Source organism: Girardinichthys multiradiatus, chromosome 24 (genome assembly GCF_021462225.1).
Source record: "Girardinichthys multiradiatus isolate DD_20200921_A chromosome 24, DD_fGirMul_XY1, whole genome shotgun sequence".
In the NCBI taxonomy this organism is placed as follows: domain Eukaryota; kingdom Metazoa; phylum Chordata; class Actinopteri; order Cyprinodontiformes; family Goodeidae; genus Girardinichthys; species Girardinichthys multiradiatus.
Window position 1 is genome coordinate 22,665,742 of NC_061816.1, and position 19,827 is coordinate 22,685,568.

At 40.4% G+C, this 19,827-nt stretch overlaps 1 protein-coding gene across 1 annotated transcript in view; it reads right to left on the reverse strand.

Moving 5' to 3' along the window:
* Positions 1-16,453: 16,453 nt before the first annotated feature.
* LOC124861823 (prospero homeobox protein 1-like) overlaps positions 16,454-19,827 on the reverse strand; it is a 41,414-nt gene continuing 38,040 nt past the window's right edge. The window contains exon 7 of the mRNA XM_047355774.1: positions 16,454-18,579. Coding sequence (XP_047211730.1) covers positions 18,394-18,579 — 186 coding nt within the window. The 3' untranslated portion in view covers positions 16,454-18,393. The remainder of the gene's footprint in view (positions 18,580-19,827) is intronic.

Below are 19,827 nucleotides of genomic sequence, written 5' to 3' on the forward strand. Positions count from 1 at the left end.
CTCTCCCTCATTTGTCCCACCATATCTACTTCCATCAGCGGTCTGTTCGCTAATCAAACACCATCTGTCCCTTCATCCCCAACCTGTCAGGAACAGCTGCCAGCCGCTCTCTTAACAACACTTTTAACAACCCTGTCGCATCTTCCATGGCCTGCCGCTCACCACTTTCACTGGGCGGTCGTTGCCAGGGAGGGCCACCGCCCCCCGTACGGGCGGGATGACACACATGCAGCACATAGATGAATGGATAGATGAATCCAAATGACAGTTAAAATCGGAAAGAAAAAAAGTCACCAACTTCAATTGGCCTCTTGTTGAACCCAAGAAAAAACATCATAATTCATTAGGCAAAGAAAATAAACTTCCAGAGGAGGAACAATTATGGAAAGATAGACGCAAGCAGAGCAGAAATCTAAATAGTAATCAAGGGAAGAATCAGCTGCCTCTCACAAAAAAAACAAAAGCTAACACACAATTTCTTCACAATCACCACTCACACAGGAACATTATACTATTAGCATAAATGCACTGTTACAATTCAATCCCCTCACACATGCACAGCAAATAAAATCCATGTTCTGACACACGTACATGTGCTGCTGTTGTCATGAACATGCCAAGACATTTTCAAGTGTTATATCCTGAGGAACTTCCCTAACCAATCATTGGCACACAGGCCAGATGTTCACTGGTGCTTCATTGCAATTCTCTGCTGGCAAACACACACACAGACAACCAAACCAACTAGTATCTCTCATTTCATTCTTTATATGAGGTTTTGTAAATGACAAAGTCAATCAGGCCTTTATTCTTGAATAGTTTGCATCAACTCTTGGTGCCTGCATCCCACTGTCAAAGGGAGGAAGAGCTCTTTCTTTGAGTCCATCACAACTATGCAGCAGCAATGCCTCCCAAAGGCATCCTTGTTAGTGGAAAATGTAGTTGTGTTTTCCTTGGATGTTAACACATACAGTTAACAATCTAAATTAAGCAGGTTAACAATTAAATGTCATAATTTAAGAAGTATGAATCACATTTATTGATAGCCATTTATGCTCACTTTACACCTGTAAATAGGTCCGCCCGATTCTAACAGTATCAAGCATCACTGTCCTCAGTCTTTCAAAGCGTTTTTGATAGCATGGTGATTGTATATCCTCTAGAGGGCAGTTCTGTGTTAGATTCTGAATTAAGAGGTAAGTTTCAAACATTAGCAAACCGAGCAACGGCAAAGGCAATCGTCATAATGTACATTCTAAGAAGAAGACATAAGAGTCATCTCAGTAGATGGAGGCAGTGAATAAAAAAGTTACTCCATTTCTGTCATCATTCTTTTCTTCTCATTCGCTCGTTTCATTGATTGCATGTGATCCCCACAGTTACTTATGGTAATTCTCTCCTTGGTCTGTTTAGGTACATGTCCACTAGTTCCCCGAGGATGGACATCTATCCAGGTAGATGAAGACAAACACATTAAGAAGGCCCCTGAAGACACCATGGACTGTTGCCTGAAAAACTGTCACCAGATCTCACGTTATTGTTATAATCTTTATTTGAATCCAGCCCATTAATTACTTTTTTTTCCCATTGTTGACACATTTTTCCCTAATTTATCAGAGAAATTCAGCTCATGTCTAGACAGGTCACAAGAATTAGTCACACGGAAACTTGTGGGTTGAATTCCATCCCTCATTGTCTGTACCAACCTTGTCATGGCATTGCTCTTCCATAGACAACAGGCAGGGGACACATTGGACAAATTCCCAATCCATACAAAGACATGAAAACACTTTATTTCAAAGATTGTCAGGTACTGATTTGTTAAAATAATTATTGTTAGAGGACACCTGCATCTGGGCATCTAAAAAGTCAAGAACAAAGTCAGATTGACAACACCGAAGCAAAGCAATAAAAAACACACATTGAAAGAAACGTTTTTCTAATGTACATTTTTACTCAGGGAGACAATTTCAAAGACAATAATGACAAAATATAGATCTTAGAGGTTATCACATGATGAAAGTTTAATAACCACAGTGTACGAGTAGCTGAAATCAAAGCTTATAACTTTTTGTTAATTGAAAGATGTTTTCCCCTTCAGCTTCGACATCCTGACAACAGCTACCGGACACCCTGTGATGGTAAAATTTAACCAAGCAGAGAGCAAGAGGACACATCTGGTGAGGCAATCAATAGAACCTCACGTAGAGCAGACACGAGGCCTTGCATACACATTAATACATGATTATAGATGGACTCACTTCCAGCTTTTTTCATTACTCACCAACTGTGGAGAGAGCGTGTCAGCCACATGTCTCATATCCAATAACGGCATTAAGTCCGTCAATGAGGGCCTTTCAGGAATGCCAGGGGTTCTATCAGCTGACACATGAATAAAACACTCATCTCTATATGCACACATAAACTCATTTCTACTTAACATTTTGTTCTTTTAACTCTTATTACCCAACTATCAGTAAGCAAACTTTTGTCCCTGTTTTTAATTTCTGTTTTTATATTAAGTAATAAAAATTAAACACCGATTAGGCTCTTGTTCTGGATCCTTGTTTGAAAGTAGAGCTCTAATTTTACAAATATAGATGGAAGTTATTCCATGTCATGTGACGTCACCTACAGTCCTAACCATTATTTTGCACTCTGGCTACAAAATATGACTGATCAAAACTTACATAACAAGATTACAGTAAATAGTGAAATGCTGAGATGGAGGACTTGGACACCCAGCCACCTTCTGCTTGGTTGCACTTAAAAATGCAACATGAATCCTTCTCAAAGGGAACCCATGAACTATGGGGCAGTATGTCAAGGTCGGGTGCTTGGGGGCAGGTGATGGAAGTGCTGATTACTGGAGTCATAATATTGCCCTAAAGGCATGAAATGTTAAATCTTTTCCTATGCTGTGAGGTTGAGCTATATTTCACTTCCTAACACAGCTTTGGCTTTGGAGCCCAGCTCTTAAAGAGGGGTAGGACTCTCGCCTACACTAGAATTGCCAAGTTGGAAATACTCACAAACTTTAATTTCCCTTTGGGATGAATAAAGTATTTTTGTATTTGAGTTGACGCTCCCGGTAATGCCTTGTAAGAGTTGAATAATTACAGCTTTTAATTGAAAGAGGACAGGTTCTGAATGTGTCTTGTGCCTATGCACATATTGGCAGATTCCCCAACTATCTTGGAATCTCTGGATGATATCTTGGAAGGGGTGTCATTTGGGGAACGCAGGCATATTTGCCAAATATGAATTATCCATAAAGAATGCTATGTTCAAAAACATGGTGGTTCATTAGAGTACGTGGTTCCAGGCCATTTTGTGATCATATAATTAGACCTGTTATTGCTTGGACACTCCAGTGAGGAGAGGAGCAGAGCGGACAACTGATTACTACCTGGTGTTGCGTTGGGCCCATTAGCAAGGAAGCCTGTCACTGGGCCCTTGTACTTGCTAATCCTCAGTGGATGGATGTGGATGCTCTGTTGCTCTGGGTAACGTCACTTCCTGTTTTTGCTGTTGGTGAATTGTTTGGTGTGTGAAGGCTCTCTCGTTTGATCTGATTTCTCTCTACTGTGATATTTCTTATTTGTTCTAATACATAAGCACGTTAAAACACTTACTTTCTGTTGCTACATGTAATGTTTGGGGACTCTCCGTGTTTTACACGGTTTTTCTAGTAGTGGTAAAGGGTCGCTAGCTTAGCATTAGCTTTAGCTCCACCATGGCCACCCGTTCTGCTGTTTCTCTCTCTGAGTCTTCTCTCTCCTGCTCTCTGTGTCAGATGTTCAGTTACTCCTCCGCCTCCTTTACTGATAATGGTACGTGTAATAAATGTTGCATTTTTGTAGCTTTGGAGGCAAGGGTGTCGGAATTGGAGGCCCGGCTCCGCGCTGTTAAAAAACCAGCAGAAAGCCGAGGCCCCATGGCCAGCGCAGAGCCACCAAGGGTAGCTCCCCGTAGCCGGGGCCTCAAGCCGGCTGGGTGACGGTACGTAGAAAGCATAGTCCTAGATCCCAGCCCTCAGGTCACCACCAACCCTTCTGCATTTCTAACAGATTTTCCCCGCTCAACGACACACCCGCTGAGAAGCCAACTATGGTAATTGGCAGCTCCATAGTCAGAAACGTGGCAAAAGAGACACCAGCGACCATAGTCAAATGTCTGCCAGGGGCCAGAACGGGCGACATCAATTCATACCTGAAACTGCTGGCTAAAGATAAGCGTAAATACAGTGAGATTGTTATTCACGCTGGCGGTGTTTGCCAAAACAATGTCGGACTCCGTAATTTTCTCTGGTCCCCTCCCCGATCTGACCAGTAACGACATGTTTAGCCACATGCTGTCATTCAACCGCTGGCTGTCTAGGTGGTGTCCAGAAAACAATGTGGGCTACATTGATAATTGGCGAAAATTTTGGGGAAAACCTGGACTGATCCGGAGAGACGGCATCCACCCCACTTTGGATGGAGCAGCTCTTCTTTCTAGGAATCTGCCGGAATTTATTAATTCTCCAAAACTCTGACAACCCAGGGTTCAGACCAGAAAGCAGGGTCGTAGTTTAATACTCCTCTCTGCAGCTTCTGTACTGCTACCCAGCCATTACCCTATTAAGACAGTGTCTCGCCCACGGCCAAAATTGAATAGGTTAAAAAATAATCTAAAAGGAGGAAATCAGGAAAATCTCATAAAAATAAACACAACTCAGACTGAAAAGTAAAATAAAACAATTAAATGTGGCCTACTGAACATAAGATCTCTCTCTTCAAAGACTGCTAGTTAGTGACCTGATTTGTGACAATCAGATTGATTTATTTTGCCTCACAGAAACCTGGCTGCAGCAAGAGGGTTATGCTACTATAAATGAGTCAACTCCTACTAATTATTTAAATTTTCACATTCCTCGAAATACTGGGCGATGAGGAGGAGTAGCAACCATCTTTCAGTCCAATTTATTGATTAGTCTCAGACCAATCAATAGGTACAACTCTTTTGAATATTTAATCCTTAGTTTTTCTAATCCAAATTGCAAAGCACTAAAAGCACTTCTGTTTGTTGTTTTGTACCGTCCACCAGGCCCTTACTCTCAATTTTTAGATCAGTTTTCAGACCTTTTATCTGATTTGGTGTTAAATACAGATAAAGTTATTATAGTGGGGGATTTTAACATTCATGTTGACGCTGAAAGTGATAGCCTAAATATAGCCTTTAATGCTATCTTAGACTCAATTGGCTTTGCTCAAAACGTTAACAAACCTACCCACCTTTGTCTTCATTCTCTGGACCTTGTGCTGACATATGGCATTGAGTGTAAAGACATAACAATATTCTCTCATAACCCTGTCCTGTCTTGACCATTTCTTAATAACCTTTCTGCTCTCGGTGGAGGAGGACGCTTTTTCTCTGTCTCCCGCACCCCTCCCATATCTGCCCTGCTTCAGCTCTGTGTCTTGTCTTCTTTTTGGAGCCTCTTTTTGCATATTTTCCAAATTCTGAGTTATGGATTTGGTCAGCTGGTCTCTCAATGCAATTGATCAAATTTTCTCGACGAGAAGACAGGGTGAAGGAGAGCCCAACTTGTCCGGGCTGGACGTTTTTCTCTGGATACACAATGGACTCCTGGCAGAAGTGGAGGATTGTGTGTTTGTCGATAATGTCAGTCGAGGATGTGGAAGATATGTATATAATTGGATGTTTGATATCAGGATTTCTGCTTTTTGGAGTCAGTGGTTACCTGGCATATCGAGAAATTTGGAGAATGTCAGCGGCTGTTCTGGCAATTGTGAAGCTGCCTGGCATGTGTGATGGGATCTTCAAGGCGATCAGCACTCAGACTGAGATGTTACGTGAGCTGAATCGCAGACTGGATGTGATCCTTAGGATCGCAGGCAGGTTGCGGTTCCTGGACTCAGGGGTGAAATGGGATAAATCTTGGAGAAAGTTGTTCACTCGGATCTGGCGATAGACCAGGAATTTGGCTGTTTGGATTTGCCTTTGAGAAGCACCAGCGAGACTCTCAAGGCTGATGGAAAATTAAGAGTCAGCCTACCCCAAATAATTATTGTTTTTCTGAATCTGGCTCCCCTGCACGGCCTTGATGGCTGGCTATCTTCAACCTCTCCTGGAAGTTATGTAAACATGACGCTCTGCTCCCTCTGCCCCCTCCCTTCCCTGAGGACATCTGTGGACCTGCTCAGAACTTTGTGGCCGGTTGATGAACATTCCAACGTACCATCAAGGACAATGGTCTCTGGGACAGTGCTTCATGGACTTACTTGCACACACTCACTTGCACATACACACATGCTCAAGATAAACATATGCACCCCCTCACACCACCTTCACCGTTCCCGGCATGATGTTGTTTTGTAAACTTGTTGCTTCTTTGTGCTGAGGTTTTTTGCAATCTCAAACTGTATCCTGCTAAGGATGAAGTGTGAAATATGATTTTTTCCCTCTACTTACCTAATGTGGCCTCTTTTCTCATCTAGCAAGGGTAGCGCCTGTGAGTGGGCAGCAAAGCCTCGGTGACCCGTCCCCCCTTGTCTTGTGTCATGATGTATGTTTGGATGGGTTGTACTGGAATTCTAATTTCCCCTCGGGGATCAATAAAGTATCTTTGAATTTGAATTGAATTGAATTTTGAATTGAATTTGAGTTTAATTTAACTCCACACCTGAAAGAAAATTTCATTATAGTAGATCATTATCAGGTGATGCTGTAACAACCTTTAAAGAATCTGTTCCACTTTTAATTTCCTCATTATCACTGAAAAGCACAATGGAGGGCAATAATTCTGTTTCTGCCCCTTCACAAATTGATTCTTTTGTTCATAGTGTTTCTTCATCATTGATGCATTAGACAATGCAGCCCCCTTGAAAAAGAAGGTAATCATTCATAGGAGGCAGGCTCCTTGGTTTAATTCAGGGCTGCGTACTTTAAAGCATAATGTTAGAAAATTGGAGAGAAAATGGCGCTCTACACACCTAGAGGATTCTTACTTAATCTGGAAAAATAGCCTACTGTTGTATAAAAAGACACTTTGCCAAGCTAGAACAGCTTATTTCTCATCATTAATAGAAGAGAACAAGAATACAGGTCCTTCTCAAAATATTAGCATATTGTGATAAAGTTAATTATTTTCCATAATGTCATGATGAAAATTTAACATTCACATATTTTAGATTCATTGCACACTAACTGAAATATTTCAGGTATTTTATTGTCTTAATACCGATGATTTTGGCATACAGCTCATGAAAACCCAAAATTCCTATCTCACAAAATTAGCATATCATTAAAAGGGTCTCTAAATGAGCTATGAACCTAATCATCTGAATCAACGAGTTAACTCTAAACACCTGCAAAAAATTCCTGAGGCCTTTAAAACTCCCAGCCTGGTTCATCACTCAAAACCCCAATCATGGGTAAGACTGCCGACCTGACTGCTGTCCAGAAGGCCACTATTGACACCCTCAAGCAAGAGGGTAAGACACAGAAAGAAATTTCTGAACGAATAGGCTGTTCCCAGAGTGCTGTGTCAAGGCACCTCAGTGGGAAGTCTGTGGGAAGGAAAAAGTGTGGCAGAAAACGCTGCACAACGTGAAGAGGTGACCGGACCCTGAGGAAGATTGTGGAGCAGGGCCGATTCCAGACCTTGGGGGACCTGCGGAAGCAGTGTACTGAGTCTGGAGTAGAAACATCCAGAGCCACCGTGCACAGGCGTGTGCAGGAAATGGGCTACAGGTGCCGCATTCCCCAGGTCAAGCCACTTTTGAACCAGAAACAGCGGCAGAAGCGCCTGACCTGGGCTACAGAGAAGCAGCACTGGACTGTTACTCAGTGGTCCAAAGTACTTTTTTCGGATGAAAGCAAATTCTGCATGTCATTCGGAAATCAAGGTGCCAGAGTCTGGAGGAAGACTGGGGAGAAGGAAATGCCAAAATGCCAGACGTCCAGTGTCAAGTACCCACAGTCAGTGATGGTCTGGGGTGCCGTGTCAGCTGCTGGTGTTGGTTCACTGTGTTTTATCAAGGGCAGGGTCAATGCAGCTAGCTATCAGGAGATTTTGGAGCACTTCATGCTTCCATCTGCTGAAAAGCTTTATGGAGATGAAGATTTCATTTTTCAGCACGACCTGGCACCTGCTCACAGTGCCAAAACCACTGGTAAATGGTTTACTGACCATGGTATCACTGTGCTTAATTGGCCTGCCAACTCTCCTGACCTGAACCCCATAGAGAATCTGTGGGATATTGTGAAGAGAACGTTGAGAGACTCAAGACCCAACACTCTGGATGAGCTAAAGGCCGCTATCGAAGCATCCTGGGCCTCCATAAGACCTCAGCAGTGCCACAGGCTGATTGCCTCCATGCCACGCCGCATTGAAGTAGTCATTTCTGCCAAAGGATTCCCGACCAAGTATTGAGTGCATAACTGTACATGATTATTTGAAGGTTGACGTTTTTTGTATTAAAAACACTTTTCTTTTATTGGTCGGATGAAATATGCTAATTTTGTGAGATAGGAATTTGGGGTTTTCATGAGCTGTATGCCACAATCATCCGTATTAAGACAATAAAAGACCTGAAATATTTCAGTTAATGTGCAATGAATCTAAAATATATGAATGTTAAATTTTCATCATAACATTATGGAAAATAATTAACTTTATCACAATATGCTAATATTTTGAGAAGGACCTGTACTTGTTTTCACTTTGACATACAGTAGTTTACTGTCATTTGTCTTTAAATCATACAGATCCTATTAGAAAACAGTTCTTCAGTCTATTAGATCTATTTCTGTTGGATTTTGTACACTGTTTGCCAAAACAATGCTGGCTGTCTTTTGATGAGAAGCACAATAAAATCCTCTCATCCTGCATGTCATGCTCTGTTAGTATACCCTGCCGTTTTCTTAGTAGTCCACGTGCGATAAAGGGACAAAGTTAGCAAAACAAGAGTCAGACTAATGACATTGTTTCAGAAAGATAATCTAAGCTTTTCTTAAGGATGATGGAGACAAACAAACATATGATGAAAGTAGAATGGAGGATTATTTCTGGGGTCACTAGAGATTGGAGAAGCAAAGCTGAGGAAGCGCGGTTCTGGGTTTTGTGGGCAATTCCTGTGATTTGGTCAGATGGTTTTCTCTGTAGTGTTACGAAAGCCGTCGTTTATTCCCGTCACAGAGACAGATTTCATCTCTAATGTTTGGAAGAGTCCAGCTATGGCCAGCGGTGGAAGGTGTGAAAAGACACTTTTTTCTTACTGTCTGACAGTAAGGCAACAAATATTAACAAAGAATAATACATTTTAAATCAATCAACCAGTCAAAGAATAAAAAGAAAGGTTCTTATCTTCTTATTTTATCACAGAAATTACTGAGTTAGACAGAGGGAGATATTCTAACAAAGGCAGTTATGACCCAAGCTGGGTCTCTGTCACTGCATCTCTGTGTGTTTGTGTTCATGACGTGCTGATTGAGATTGAAACAATCATCATGCCAACACAAACACAGCTGTTTTATTGTTGCACTGCTCAGATGTGCTTTCGCAGCCAGACGGTGTGTGTGTGTGTGTGTGTGTGTGTGTGTGTGTGTGTGCGTGTGTGTGACCACACAGAGCAATGAATGACCCCCACCTTCTGTTCAGCCTCTCTTGTTCCAATCAAAAGCTTTGCCGGTGATGGATAAAGTATAACATATCCTACTTGATGTATGCTTTTCTTATTTTACTGGGTGAAGCTGAGTCATACTTTTATCATTCTATCATTTTGCCTCCTCAAACACCCTTTTCTCCCTAATATCAGATATTTGGGGTGACAATTATTATTAGAAAAAATACAGCAGCTTAGGGTTGAGTGGTCAGCCCCTTCTACTCAAGCTTTACAATAATGAAGTCATAACCAGACTCAGATTCAGTCATTTCTTAATGACAACTGAAGTAGTTCTAATCTAATCTTTGGGGAACCAAGTGGAAAGAAGATTCTTTAAAACTGCACAGGATTCCCACAGAGTCTGGAAAAAGTATGAAATTTTTGTTTTTGAAATATGTTGCCAGTCTGGTTAAGCTCACAAAAACAAATGTCAATCCATCCAGTTTTTGTCGATCGATCGATCGATCCATCCATCCATCCATCCATCCATCCATCCATCCATCCATCCATCCATCCATCCATCTGGTTTCCATCCATCCATCCATCAATCTTGTTTCCATCCATCATCCATCCATCCTGTTTTCATCCATATATCCATCCTGTTTTCACCCATCCATCCATCCGTCCGTCCATCCATCCGACCATCCAGAAGTTTAGTCTAGAAATGTATGAATTTTGACAACGTTTTCAAAACAATGAATAAAAACCAGAACACTGACTGTAGTTTTCCAATGATGGGAGTGAACAGTGAAATATTGGTTTAGTTGTATTGTGCAGCTTCACCACTAGATGTCACGAAATCCCACACTGAAATTTCAGACTAAGAGTAATCAGACTTAGAGCAGTTCTGCCTATTTTCAATCTTCCTGCTTTTTAACAGTGAGTTGAGAACTTTTAATTATGACTTTCTGTCTTTTAGATGCTTTTGGTAGAAGGGAGCAAGAAGGACCAAAACGGATCAGGGACAGGGTTACATCAGTGTGAAGAGGAGCCGGAGGTTAGGGCAGCGAGGGCAGGCAGGACACTTTTTGTGTGTCTGAGTGTGAGCCTGTACCTATGTCTTTGTGCCACCTAATCTAGGCGTCAGCAGCTTTTGAGGCTTTTGTACTGACAATAATCGCACAGTGCTCTTCTTTTCAATTCATCAGCAACAACAACAAGGGATCACATGTCCCCATCCAGAATCCAGAGAGGGAGAGTGGCCATCGCGTTGCCTGGATACGGCTTGGGTCGATGGCGAGGTGGTTGATGAGTGCAGAAACATGCTTACTAAAAATCTGCGTCCTCAGCACATTTAAACTCTAAAGGATTCACTTAGAAACAAGCCAACCTGCTTTTTTTTTTCAAAGAATAATTTATTTCATGTTGCAGTGTGATGGAGAAACAATGAATAAAACCACTGGTCAAATCTGTAGCAAGCATCAGTAATAACCATCACCATCAGAATAACAGTAAGAGGAATAATAATTTGTTATAAATAAAATCAGAGTCATCAGAAATATCATTACATCTATACAAGTTAGAAATATTGACTTTTCATCTACTTTATTTCTGCAGTTAAAACCTTCAAAATCTTCACACATGATCTGGTCAAGCTGTCCCTCCCAGCCAATCAGAGCACAGAGATATATTTCCATTCCAAACAAATTAAAATAGGTGGGAATGATTGGTGGCGGCTGCGTGAACAGCCTACTGGACGAGCCCCTACTTCTGCTACCCCTAATTGCAGGAAATCATCTGACTTTGTGGGGTGGAATAAAATGGCACCTACTCACCACAGGGGGGCGCCTGCTCCCCAATGACTTGACATCCACAAAAGCAATAGAAAACTTGTTCAAAGTTGTTTAAAGACCAATTGTGACAAATTAGTTATATTTTCTGATCTTGTCCTTGTGCACTCCCCCACCCCCCCACCCTTTCTAATGCCCCCTTGGGCAACTGCCCATACTTCCCATGATAAAAAAAACACCACTGAACACAGCAGCCAGTGCTGTCATAGGGTGGAAATTCTAAGTGAATTAATGAAACACACGTGCTGGATTATTACTAGAGTTTAGTTGTTGGTAGACTGAAAAACCCCTAACAGATGTTTTTATCCCAGTCTGACCTAAATAGATCAATATTAAAATGAAAGTAAACCTCTTATCATATGCACAGTTGTAGACTTACTCCAGCCTCAGTCGTAGGGTTGCATGGTTTTTACAGATAAGTGCAATATTACAAAAAATTGTTTTATTATGCTTGTGTGTGACAGTAAATTTCTGAAAAGAAAAGCCAAACCAATTATATGATCGTCACCTCAGATTTAAAGTCGAAATCAAAACATTTAAGGAAACTAACAGGTAAATAAACTGTTATTTTCACTTTGATACACAAATTAAATATTTTGGATTGTAAGGTTACAAACCTTCAAAAAATATTTTAGTATGAGATTCATCTGCATCTTAGTGTGGTACCTCGTCTGCAATATGGCAAACAAAAGTGTCCTGCAGAGGATGGAGAGTGGCGCTTAAAAGATTCTGCATTTTATGTTTATATTTAAATTTATGTGAAAAAGATAAGGAAATTTATACTTGATTGATAATTTATTTGTTGTAACAATTCTTTGCAATACATCATACCGTTTGAAAGCCTTTCCCCTTAAATGGTGCCACATTTTTAAGAAAAATGCATTGTTGGATGAGCAGTAGAGTTGATGAAGTGGGTTACACCCTTGACCAATTTGCCAAATCCTGTGTCCTCCTGCATGTCATACAGCTTGACTATTGTTTGGCGCCATTTATTGCATTGTATAAGTGAAGTTTGAAGAAATAAGACATTTGGCCAATTTATCAAACAATGGCCAAAAGTTGTGCAAAGCCACAACAGCATTACACAACGTCCTCATGCTGGTTGCCAGCTTTGTCACACACTGCCGGGGGATGGCATCCCATTCCTCAACCAACATTTGCGGCAAGTCAGTCATTGTGTTGGTCAGCCTGCCCAACCTGGTCCCACAAGGGTTCAGTGGGGTTGAGGTCAGAAAAGCAGACAGGCCATTTCATCCACATCACTCCCAAAGCGTGGAGTAATCTTTCCACATTTACATTGCTTCCAGTGATGACAAGCCTTGTTTTCCAGATGAAGGAGATTCAACCCCGAACCAGCGCCACCAAAAGCTGTTTGGCATTGGCAGAAAAGATTTGGCAAATATTTCCTGGGCCCAACCCACATACTCAACTCCGCTGCTCAACTCACAAATGCATTTTCCTTACAAATGTGGTAAACTTTAAGTGGAAATAAACAGCATTTTCTACAATAAAGATTTATTGTGAAGAAGCATTGTTATAACAAAGAAATACTTTTTGTTGTGTAATCTTTGGATTGTTTCTTACACTAATCTGTTAAAAATCCAAAAGCAGTGCTTATATCTAATTTTGTTATCATTTGGCACTGTATGATGTTTTTTTGTATTACACAGCATTGTGTTGTAGTTTCTGATGTACCAAAGATAAATCCCAGTAGTGAGTCATCACCCTGAAATAAAAAACGGTGAAATTATGTGGCAGTGGCATAAAGCTCTGCATGCTGCATGTAGTTTCGTCTTCAGAAAAGATGTTGCCAATAGGAGGTTTATGTGGGTGGTCTCCAGGCTTACATTACTGCTGATCCAATCCCTTTTTGGGTAAATATCATCACCATGAAACAAAAAAATACTTCACTTCTACATAGATGATTGGATCTACCTATCTAGAATGATTTGGATCAAGCGGAAGTTTTTGTCATTGGTTCTGGGCATTTATAGGTGATCAGCTGACAAGTTCTGTAAGAGACTGGGTTTACATTTATTGTCTATGAAATGGGTCTCAATTATTACTGGTGTCCTTTTCAAGCCTACTGCACAATAAAATAAAAAAATAGGGCAAATAAGACATATTTAAGGCAAATATTTTGCCTACAATATGTATAAACTGTAAACATGTTAAGCTTTGGGTTTTGCCAAGGTTCTGCTGTTTGAATTTAAAGAGATGCATGGAATAAGAAAAACTAATAAACAGGTAATAGCAACGGCAACAATGCAATTACTTGATATGATCACAATGAAGGGTTTGGAGATATAACGACAAATAAACAAATAATTAATAAATATCACTCAGATGGACATAAGACTGTTTTTTTGTTTGTTTTTTGAGTGTTTGATATAGCACTGTAGCTTTTTGTAAGTTTTTTGTCATCTGTACTCTATGCATATATTGAAATCTTGTCTTCGGTGCTGTGTTCATGTTCATTCTACATGACTTCATGAATTTTGACTTTTGTGTAGGACTGGTAATGGCAAAAAAATTGTGCGTTGTGTAATATTTATTTAAAAAGAATAGATTTCATGTTGTCTTTTTTGGTATAAATGGTTAAACGGGCAGTTAGTATAGCGACACCCAAAGGCTGTGTGGCTGTGCTGCAGATATACTGCACACTTACTAAAGTTACAGGTGTTACTCTGGTTAGGCCATTTCAACCACAGCCTATTATGAGTGTTTTTATTTTTTTCTTAGAGCCAGCTTTATAACAAATAGAGGTCATACATTGGTGATTTATTTCTATTTTTGGAGAAATTGTACGGCGTCTGGGAACTTACATGGGGGGAAAAATACATAGCATGCACACAAAATACTAATTCGTTCCCACGAAATACTAATTTGTGCCCACGAAGTACTGATTCGTTCCCACGAAGTAGGCATCAAGTGACCTGTGTTGTAGGAGATGTGTAACTCATAAGTGATGGAACTCAGTGTATGGTGGCTGTGTAAACGTGTATGTGTGCATACGTGGGGTGGCGATGTGTGGTTGTGTGTTTTGGTAGTATGCACGACGGTGGCCTGAGAGGAAGTTCAGCTGGCCACGGCACATTTAACATGTAATCAGTGTGCAGTACAGTTATTAAAAACTTCAGCAATCCGGTCCCTTCATTAGTATAGAAGTTTCACACCCTCGTGACACACAAGTACAGGGAGTTAACCCCTAAGTAAACAACCATTTTGGCCCTTGAGGAAGCATCTTCCCTCTGTATCCCGACCACGGTCAGGAAACGGAAGCAGGAAGAGTTAACACCTGGCGCTCAATATTCTATTTAAATGCCTCTCACTAATGAGAATTTCTTGCGATGCCAGGCTTTTTACAATCTCTTTGTAGCTCCTCCCCAGCCTAAAATAAAACTTGACCAGACTATCCCTGTCCATCAAGTTGTTGTTTTGTTCCTCCGTATGTTTGAGAAAGTGCGCTGTTTTAGTATTTCGAGGGCATGTTATACCTACAGGGGTTGGACAATTAAACTGAAACATCTGTCATTTTAGTGTGGGAGGTTTCATGGCTAAATTGGACCAGCCTGGTAGCCAGTCTTCATTGATTGCACATTGCACCAGTAAGAGCAGAGTGTGAAGGTTCAATTAGCAGGGTAAGAGCACAGTTTTGCTCAAAATATTGAAATGCACACATCATTATGGGTGACATACCAGAGTTCAAAAGAGGACAAATTGTTGGTGCAAGGAATGCAAATCTTGGGCTGTGGACAATGTGAAACATGTATTGTTCTCTGATGAGTCCACCTTTACTGTTTTCCCCACATCCGGGAGAGTTACGGTGTGAAGAAGCCCCAACGAAGCGTACCACCCAGACTGTTGCATGCCCAGAGTGAAGCAAGGGGGTGGACCAGTGATGGTTAGGGCTGCTATATCATGGCATTCCCTTGGCCCAATACTTGTGTTATATGGGCACGTCACTGCCAAGGACTACCGAACCATTCTTGAAGACCATTTGCATCCAATGGTTCAAACATTGTATCCTGAAGGCGGTGCCGTGTATCATGATGACAATGCACCAATACACACAGCAAGACTGGTGAAAGATTGGTTTGATGAACATGAAAGTGAAGTTGAACATCTCCCATGGCCTGCACAGTCACCAGATCTAAATATTATTGAGCCACTTTGGGGTGTTTTGGAGGAGCGAGTCAGGAAACGTTTTCCTTCACCAGTATCACGTAATGACCTGGCCGCTATCCTGCAAGTCCTGCCACTGTGCAGGACTTGTATATGTCATTCCCAAGACAAATTGACGCTGTATTGGCCGCAAAAGGAGGCCCTACACCATACTAATAAATTATTGTGGTCTAAAACCAGGTGTTTCAGTTTCATTGTCCAACCCCTGTATGTTGTGGGCATAAATTTGTATTTAGTGGGGATTAATTATTATTTTGTGCGCACTCTATTAATATTTTTTCCCTATGTCAGTTCCCAGGCGCTGTAAAATTGTGTTATTGTCCATTTTAATATTAGTTTCTGTCTTGTGTCAACGTTTTTCCTCACAAATTCCTTGTTTGAGATTGGTTGCAGAAGTTGAATCTTGGATCTGGGAATTACATCACATTCAAGTTGAATTAATTCTGAGAATTGTTTTTTGCTACTAACTTCTAGTAGGATTTTGAACTAATAACAAGTTTTTACATTTAGTGGATTCAAACACTAAAGCAGGGGTATCAACATTTTTTTGTCACATGGGCCAAAATCAGGTAGGGCTACAAAAAAAAATTCTTAAAAACAAAAATGTTCTTATTATTTTTAGTAACTTTTGCTTTCTCAAGGTTATTATTTTTGTGTAAAATGGATCTGTAAAGCGTAGCTCCTAAACATGAAGAAGGTTTGTATTAAAAGGAAGGCATACACATTTTTGGGGGTTGATATGAATCATATCTATGTTTAAATTTGAGTTTACTTAGCAACAAGAAAGGGATATGGGTCACTATTATCTTTTTTTTTTTTTTGCTTTATTTAGCCAAGTTTAATAAATGTTTTTTTTTTATTAGTCATTGGATGTCACTGCAAAAGCTAAAAACACAGTAAATAAAATACAAATACTTTACGCTATACAGAAGATTTTACATATTGTGAAAATTTTAATTTGTCTGCACCTCAATTCAAGAGATTTGCATCAATATGAATTTCACCCTAGTGTATCTACCGTGGGTGGACCAAATTTTTGCAGATGTTGCACTGTGGTTTTGGGCCAGGCAAAATCATTCTGTGGGCTGCAAATGGCCCCCAGGCCACACTCTTGAACCAACTACCATGTAGAGGTTGTACAGCTCTATTTGCGCCACAGTTTTAGTGAAATTCAAACTGATAAGCTTAGAAATACTTTATACCTACAATGTCTTGGATATCTCTAACTTTCCTAATTTGAATGTACGACTACAGGTGTTCTTGTTCCATTTGAAACTGGAAACCAGTCAAATTGGACTTCCAAATACAAATACAAGGCACCAATAATCTCTAATATCAACTGATCTAGTAATAATAACTAATTAGAAATCTACTGTAATTTTGAATTCTATTGAAAAGGTTAGCTACTGTGCATCATAATCCTGGTGCAAATATGTCACTTTATAGGGGATTTAAAAAAAGAGTGGGAAAGATTCATGTGAATCCTGGGAAAAATATGCATGTAGTGTTCATATGCAACTGTGAATAACAGTTCCTTATCACGCTTTATCTGCAGGATTTCTTTTGATAATACTCAATATTAGTCAGACAAAATAACCAAGCTGGCTTTTTCTTGTCTCATTTATATAGGTCACCGCTACAGCATCCACATTTAGCAATGCTTTAGAATTAAATTAAGCAATCAAACCCCACAACTGAAGTTTAAGGAAATAAATTACTTGACTAATTTCTCTAAAAGAAACTTGAGATACGTGAAGTGCCTTGAGAAAGTATTTATACCCCTTGAACTTCTTCACAATTTTTCATGGTTCAACCACAAAAAACAAACAAACAAAAAAAACTTATTGAGATTTTATGTGATAGACCAACACAAAGTGGCATGTAAACATAAAGTGGAAGAAAATGACACCAATAAAAATATTTTTACACTGATACCCCTAAATAAAGTCCAGTGCAACCACTTGGGGTAGGAATACTTTTTCAAGGCGCAGAGTATCATTGGGATTTGTGTGTTTTAGAGAAATGCACTAAAGTTAAACTGCCTCTTATGCTTTCGAGGGGCAGCAAAAAAGAGATGGAGCCACACGTTCCAAACATACAGTGTCAATACAGTTAAAAAAAGTAAAGAGTAAAAAGATGAGGGAAAACAGCAACTTTCTCATTTTTCCTCAGCCTTTCTGTGTTCAGCTAAGGGATAGGGATGCTACTGTGCTTTCCTACATGTGTGCATGATTCATAGGAGAAAAGGATGGGGACTTATACAAAGGAGGAGAAAATACAGAAACATCACTTTTTTTCTTTAAAATTGTCCATCTAACTTAAAAACATCCACAATAAGAAGATTTTTTTTAATATATTATCATCTTTGTTATTAGTTCACTCCTGTCCAGCATCCCTTTCATCTATTTTTCCCTTGAGAAGGATGAAGAAAAAGTTTGAACAAGGTGGAGAAGAAAATCTTTTCTGTAAGTGCGAGGAGGATTAGTTGCTCATATTTTTGCTTTTAATTTCCAAAGGTCCAGACATAAATATCTAAAATTGACCTTGAGCCCTTTTTTGTCATTTAAGAGGAGCAGCTCTTTATATAAAATCTTATTAAGGGCAGTGTTCTCTTTGAAAGACGGGCTGTTAAAACCTCCTCCGAGTTGAACCAAAACAACAAAGATCTCTAAGGAGGACTGGTTTTACAGTCTTCTGACAGTCCTTGGAGGTTTGTTCCTCTTGCCTGGCTTCCTCACATGTCGTAGTCAGTCATGGAGGAGTTCTTGGAGACAATTGGGAGATTTGAAGACCTCTGGAACGTCGCTGTCTAGTTTGCAGATCACTTTATAGATGGCCTTCTTCCACGATGGGTCTGCGTCCTTTCCGGCCACAATGGCATTGAAGAATTCGCGAAGCGTCACCTGGGCCACCTCCAGAAATCGATCGGGAACCTGACAGAAGATGGAGGAATGTGTGAATACACAAGTAAGCAGCAAACCCAGAACAAGTTACAACTGTTTAATGCAAATCTTTTCTTATTAGAATTCTTGACAACGTTTAAGCTAAAGCAATAGCAAGGTTTTAAGATAGAAGTCTTTCTTCTAAAAAAAATATAAAGATCTGGTTGAAATATCCCAAAACCTTGGAGAATGTATAAGAGTCTGATAAAACTAAACTTGACATTCTGGGCAACCACTCCTAAAGGTATGTTTGGCACAAAAACAAACGTCAAGCATCACCAAAAAGAACATGGGGTGGCGGCATCACGCTAAGGGGTTGCTTTGCTTCAGAGGGAGCTGGGGTTTGTTTGATGGTGAATTAAATTTCCGAACAATTCCACATTCATAATCATCAGCCACAGTCCAGAACAAAATCAGACAAAAATGTCTGTTGTTCCAGAACTGATTTGTTTGCGTTTGAGTTGAACTGTAAGGGATAAATATCACACAATATCTCAAAATGTTTTAAAGTGATTAATCTTAGATTCTTCTTGGTGCGGGGCTGCACGGTGGTGCTGGGTTCAACTCCCAGCCAGAGGTCTTTCTGAATGGAGTTTGCATGTTCTCCCCGTGCATGCATGGGTTCTCACCGGGTACTCTGGCTTCCTCCCACAGTCCAAAGACATGCCTGTTAGGTTAATTTGTCTCTCTAAATTGCCCTTAGGTGTGTGCATGGTTGTTTATGTGTTGCCCTGCGATGGACTGGCGACCTGTCCAGGGTGTACCCTGGCTCTCACCTGTAGACTGCTGGAGATAGGCACCAGCTTCCCCGCGGCCCACTATGGAATAAGCGGTAGAAAATGACTGACTGACTCTTCTTGGTGTCATGTATTTAAACCCGGCATTTTATGTGTGTATAGAATTTTAAGAGCCAATGATATTTAAGACCATTGCACGAAATAATCAAATCGCACATTGGCATTCTTTCTACTAAAACCAACCTTCTGACTAACATCCATGTTGGAAACAAAGGTTGTTAGCATCCCCTTAATGGACACATTTGTCACATCTTTGGGCCACTGTGCCCCCAAACTCCAGGCAGTTCAACTTCATGCAAATCCACAATGTGACTCCTTAATGCTGTCCATGAGGCCTCGTCTGTATCTGTTGACGTTTACTCACTGCCCGATCCCTAAAAACTAATTGTAAGATTATGGCTTTACTTGTGATACCATTTCTGGTTTATGGTTCCCATTGAAT